General features: G+C 39.5%; 1 protein-coding gene across 2 annotated transcripts in view; it reads left to right on the top strand.

The window, feature by feature from the left end:
• Window positions 1-6,756, top strand: part of LOC106867745 (5-oxoprolinase) — a 255,283-nt gene that overhangs the window by 71,916 nt on the left and 176,611 nt on the right. For both annotated transcript variants that reach the window (XR_008266373.1, XM_052975150.1), the window contains exons 10-11: window positions 2,213-2,330; window positions 3,318-3,460. Coding sequence is in view for 1 of the 2 variants with exons in the window: in XM_052975150.1 (XP_052831110.1) it covers window positions 2,213-2,330; window positions 3,318-3,460 (261 nt within the window). In the remaining variant the exon portion in view is untranslated. The remainder of the gene's footprint in view (window positions 1-2,212; window positions 2,331-3,317; window positions 3,461-6,756) is intronic.

The following is a 6,756-nucleotide window of genomic DNA, read 5'->3' as shown; positions in this document are numbered from 1 at the left end:
GCTCCACCTCCCCCTCGGGCTCGCTTCTGGCATCTCCTTTCAAAGTATGCTGGTAGCAGCCCACTTTATTTTTTAACGTCGGGGACTCTCCCTTCCAGTGCCACTCCACTGTCCACCTCTGGCTATTGAAGACAGCACGAAAGTCCTGGTCTTCAATGGTGTGTGCAGCATAGTTTTCTTCATGGTTCTCACCAATGCACGGTCTCGCCATACACGGTTTCCCCGCAACCCCGAATGTTACACTGGCCTCGTTGACAGTGACACCTCCTAAACGGGTGATTGCATCCATCCCGTACAGCCCGTGTCCACAAGGGCTCACGACATCTTTCCCTCCACCAGAATGTCAACAACAGGTAGCAACAAACGCGCCTCTATCGATCCAAAGGGATAACTACTGGCGCAGTAGTATCCCTTAGACCGTTTCCCAGCAGACATTCGCTGGCTGTATGTAGCAAATGACCTCAGGCTTGGGTGACTTGCAGTCTCACACCATGTGCGGGCCCTGACACCGGAAACACTGTCCTTTGAACAGTCGCACACGTTCCTTGTTCGACCCCTTTCCGCTACTCTTTGCTCGGCCACTTTTCGTTGTTGCAGTTGCCGCTAAAGGCGTCGACCTGTTCGCCAGTCCACATTGCTTTCCCAAGGTGAGCATATGCTTAGAACAGTCCTTCTGCAAAGGCCTCCATCAAGCGGATTTCTATTTTTTCCACGCTAAGCTGGTCCCTTCCATTTCTAAGTATAGTGCCAATGCTGAACCATCTAGGTACAGTGGTAGAAAACTCGCTAAGTCATCTGTCCCGTGGAGCTTTGCAACCAACTTCATCTTTAACCAAGCGACTACATCCGTGTCACCGCAAAACGGTTTGACCATATCGTTTGAAATACGGACTACACTCATAATTCGTTTTTTTTGTTTTGTTATGGGCCAAAATAGCTTGTAGTGTTATGGAGGAAAAAGACAACAGAACAAGAAGCAAAAGGGAGAAAGAAATACAGCGACTTTACCTGTCGATCGTGGTGGGATGAGCGTTCACTGACCAGATCAAAACACGACCTTTAACACGCGCCGTCTCTGCTCAAACTCGCACACATGCTCCATGTCCACACACGCCCTTCCGCTGGCCCCTGCAGTCTTCACTTCCATTTGCCTCATCTGCAATCCTCTCCACCAACACCATATAGCTCATCACAGCTCATAACACCACAAACACCACAATATCAATTAATTGAAGCTTCCAACTTGCTATATTAGATATATGAGACCCCACCATGACATAGTGCTCTGTTTTAATATCTACAATACATCACAGTATCAGGATATTTTGTACTATGAGAAAGTTATGTCCCTGATATACACTGTTCTAGGTATCAGTTAATCTTGAAAATAATCAGGAATTTGAAGAAGTTCAGTAAAATATTTAAGTTCTGTATTAATTCTTACATTAAGCCAGTTTTTGGAAGGCTGTACCTCAAATATGCACACTCTAAGACAGGTAGTTCTGTTTCAAAGAACTAGAGGTAATCTCAACTGGATTGGTAACAAAAGGGCCAAAGGTACACAGATCATAAGCAGTAATAATGAAAGTATGTAAAGTGCTCCACACTTTTAGAGTTCAGTGGCTGTAGTACTCTTCTTTTTTTATTCGTTTTTACGTTTATTTTTTCCATTTGGAGAAAATAATGTAAGTTAGACAAATATATTATTGAGGCTTTGTTTTACAGCTGAATGCTCTTTCTGTCATGTTTTTTCAAGAAAGGAAGATCATACTCTTTGAAAGCACAAAGCCAGCAGACAACCTGTTGACAGGAGGAATGATAGAAATGTCACTGCCTGTAACTGAATGATTTTCAGAGAAGTGCAAATATCAACGCTTGCACTCATACAGACAAGCAAACAAACACAGTGTCTTCAGTCTTTCTCTTTTGCAGACTCCCTTCTCTTGATACTTCTTCACCAAACTGTCATTCTTCATACACATCACTTGTTTGTACTACTTCAGTCATCTTTCCAGCACACTGTACCTAATTTCCAGTATGGTTCCCACACCTGATGCCCAGTATGGTTCCTCTAAACTCACCTACACTCTGTCATTCCTACACACTATCATTACGCATCCAGTGGGGCACGTTCATCTCTCTTTTTACCTACATTCAATTAGTCCCTAATATTTCTGTACTATTGCAAATTATATTTTCATTTCTGTTCCAGTTGGATGTCAATACAGTTGCAGCTGGAGGCGGATCCATCCTATATTTCAGATCTGGATTATTTGTTGTTGGTCCAGAATCTGCTGGCGCACACCCTGGACCATTGTGCTACAGAAAAAGTAAGTTATTGTGTTTAAAGTGTTGGTAAATTATATATGCTAGTTTTTCATTCGGATTTACTGCCCTCCTAGATGAACTCCCTTCACTGCATCTTGTGGAATTCATGTCTTCCTGTGCAGATTTCAGTGTGTGATACCCTAATGAATTTGTCAGTTCACTGCCCTAGACAAGTATTTTATTTATCAATACTAGAAGGATGAAAGGTAAAGTTGTCCTTGAATTTTAACTCAGAATATAAGAATCTGGCATAAATACCACAAGGCATTTCATCTGATGCCTTGTTAACTTGAATTTGTTACCTACAATGTAACAGGTTGAATTAATGGTGACCTGTGCATACACTTATGATGGTCAGTTTAGCTACAAAATTTGATTTTCTTAATGCATCTTATTAAGAAAACCACACTTACTAATTTAATTTGTTTCTTGTAGTTTTAAATAAGAATTAAGTCTCTTAGATGGGATTATAATCTGTTTTATGTTAATTTACAAAAGAAAACTACTACTTATTTTCAGTATAGATCTACAATCTTAACTGATTAAATAACATCCCAGTTGTCTTAAATTTACCAAGTCTTGTGAATTTTTGAAAACTACAAGTGCAGACATAGCTGAGTGGTATCACAATCTGTTTCATACCTCATAGTCTCAACTTTGGCACCTTGGATGCCTATTGTAGCCTCAAAATGACTAATATTGATAGATGGAAACTGTGTGGAAGTCCAGCATATATAGATATTATCATTTGTGCAACAGTAGTATTATAGTTACATTCTCTATAAATGCCATGTAGTTTATTGGTTTGAAAACTAGTGGAATAAAAATATAACTTACCTGAGAAAACAGATAAACATTGGCAACAGAAAGGGCATCTAGCCATACAATACTGCCTCAATAAATTTTATCCAATCCATAACTGTATGAGAAAGCAGATGTAAAAATTATCCTGTAAATATAACTGATGTGTTTATTTCCTTACCTCCCAGATGGTCCTTTGACTGTTACTGATGCTAATTTGTGTCTCGGCCGAATCCTGCCTGAGTATTTCCCTCACATCTTTGGAGAATCAAAAAACCAACCACTTGATAAAGAAGCTACCATAAATGCCTTTCATAAATTAACAACTGAGGTAAGAGACTTTTATTAGCCTCACTCTTCAACAACCAATTATTTTCACACTCTCTCCATCTATCCACTTTCCAAACATAGGTTATGGACATGTTTCATCCCTTGAGGAATAACAAAAATGTACTGTCTAACAATTAAAGTTAAATGTCGTGTCCTCTTGGTAAATATTCTTAGTGACATCCCCAGGGAACTGTCTTGGGGTCATTACTGTTTATAGTAGCTGTCTTAGACATGTCCATGGTTACTCAGATAGCCACTGTCACTAGCTACACTGATGATACACACTTATTACAAGCAATAAAGAACCCAGATGATGCTGCATGCTTACAGCAGGACCTAAATGCAATATACAAGTAGGCTGAAAAAAAGAAAATGCAGTTTAATACTGGAAAATTTCAAGCACTGCACTATCAGCTCACAAATGCACCACAACCTGCATACACAGGACCTGGAGGCACTGCAATCCCAAAGTCACAGTGTGAGACTTGGGGATCAAGATGTGTAATGATGCATCATTTCATATGCACATTACCAAGATGGCAACAAAGTGCATACATCTGGTAGGAATGGATACTAAGGTCTTTGAGACAAGAGACCAAGAAGTCATGTTGATACTATGGAAGACCTTTGTTCTCAGTCTCCTGGACTACTGCTCTCATCTATGGTCACCACATAGTGCCAAACTAACAGTGGATCTTGAAGCAGTCCAGTGTTACTACATTAAAAAGATTGTAACAGTGCAGCAGATGAGCTACTGAGAGAGACTGAAAAAACTATAACTTTATTCTCTGAAGTGTAGATGCAAGAGATATGTAATAATCTACATATGGAAAATTCTGGAAGGGTTAGTACCTAATTTCAGCATTGAGTGTTATACAAATGAGCAAACTGGATGCCATTGCATTGTACCTAAGGTACAGTCCATCCCATCTAATGTCAGGACCAAGTACTGCAATAGCTTAGGGTTCAAAGACTGACAGCTCTTCAGTGTTCTGCCCACCAAAATCAAGAAACCAACTCAATGGATATGAATATCTTCAGAAAGGAACTGGACATTCTCCTATTCACACTACCAAACGAACCAAAATTCTGGCATGAGGTACATCAGGGTAAAAGCAGATGCAGGAATGGTAATATGAAATCTCACCACACTGAAGAAATCAGCCAAATGAAAAAGCTGTGAGAAAAGGTACAAACTCACAGTGGTGCTCCAGCATGACCACAACTGCTTGGCTGGAACAAATTAAAGAATATAAAATAATATATATATGTGCATATGTGTGTATAAATTCGAGAATTTGATGGACATATAGTGGTACATAAGCTGACTCAAGAAATCTCTAGTGAAACTTTTTATTCATGCACCTGAAGAAACCCAAAATGGGTTGAGATGTGTCATACCTAATAAAGTCTATTACACATTCCATCTCCTATTTTATTAATACTGTTATCCCAGGTGCCACTATGAAGTCTCTGCAGGAAATCTACGGATAACAACAGGTAATCGAAACTGTGCCAGTTCTTTACTCATCATCCATTTATATATTTTGTACAATTTCTCCATTTTGTATGTATTTATGTGTGTATCATCATTGTCGTTTAATGTCCGCTTTCCATGCTAGCATGGGTTGGACGATTTGACTGAGGACTGGTGAAACCAGATGGCTACACCAGGCTCCAATCTGATTTGGCAGAGTTTCTACAGCTGGATGCCCTTCCTAATGCCAACCACTCCGAGAGTGTAGTGGGTGCTTTTACGTGCCACTGGCACAAAGGCCAGTCAGGCGGTACTGGCAATGGCCACGCTCAAAATGGTGTATTTTACGTGCCACTTGCACAGGAGCCAGTTCGACGGCAATAATAATAATAATAATAATAATAATAATCCTTGGGTGGAATTTATAAACATTTAATGTATCACTACACATGTAACAATGCATTAAATGTTTGTAAATTCCACCCAAGGATTATTGTTATTAGTATTATATTTATCCTATTTTATATTGATACAGCTCGATGCAACTCCAAAAAACTGGTTCACCAATCAGACTGTGGTTGGCATAATAGAAGAGGAGCTTTATTTGCATATTTAAAATGCTTCCCATAAACAAATTTAAAAGGTATATGTACGTATGTATATATAAATATATATATGTATATATACTTATAATCAGGGTTCAAGATAGTGCACAGCATTGCTAGAAATAAGAGTCCAAATGGCTTAAAGACCACAGTTGTCACTTATACACGCTGTTGAATTTGAGGAAACCAGTATACAAAAAGCCAGCTTACCAATAGCAAGTAAAAATCACAAATGAGTTTGCAGACATACTCATATCATGTGATTTCAAACTCTGTGATAAACACTTAGTCCGCACCAGTGAATCGCTACTGCATTCAAATGGTCAATACATACATGGTGATGTGAGTATATTTAGCCCTCAGCAGTAACAATCACTGATGAGGACTAAGTGTTTATCACTGTAAAAAAAAAACCTCTTTTTTTCTCTCTCTTGTTCACATATCCTATAAAAACTCAATATGGCCAAACTTTTAGTAATTTTTTTTATATATATACCCAAGCTTATTCCCCATTTTTTTTCGGAGCAGGTAGCCACAAGACACACATCAAGCATTCCATTCATTTCCCAGCTTAAAGAGGCAAACCCCGTTCAATATTTGGGTCAAGGTATAGATTGTAATCCCTAATATCAGCAGCGGAGCTTGGCAGCATATGCTGGTTTACCCCTGCCACTTTTTGCTGGTTCTGTATCCCTTTGAACAACATTAAATTCACTCATCTGTTCACAAACACTCTCCAAGCTTTCCTATCATTTATAAATTCTCTTGCCTCTCCCATTCCAACTCCTCTAACCACCAAAGCTTTCCTCACTTCATCCATCCACACAAACCGAGGTCTACCTCTGGTTCTACTGCCTACCACTTCTGTCCTTATCACCCTCCTTACCATTTGCTCCTCATCCATCATCTCCATTCGTCTATCCATTTCGGTTGTTAGTTTTTCTCTCATTCTTGCTTGTCTTCGCACCTCCTCATTCCTTATCCTGTCATCTGTGTCACACTAACCATAGCCCTCAGACATCTCATCTCAAACACATCTAGTTGCCTTTCTCTGCACCATATAACATAGTCAGCACAATCATGCCCTCATACACATCTCTTTTCGCTTCCATACTCAATTTTTTATCTCTCAACATAGCTTTCACAACTCCAAGTATCTTACTCCCCTCCCTCACTCTATATCTCACTTCCTCAGCTAAACCCCCCCCCCATCCA

The sequence above is a fragment of the Octopus bimaculoides genome, chromosome 20, assembly GCF_001194135.2.
Source record: "Octopus bimaculoides isolate UCB-OBI-ISO-001 chromosome 20, ASM119413v2, whole genome shotgun sequence".
NCBI lineage: Eukaryota > Metazoa > Mollusca > Cephalopoda > Octopoda > Octopodidae > Octopus > Octopus bimaculoides.
This window is presented reverse-complemented; position numbering and strand designations above follow the sequence as displayed.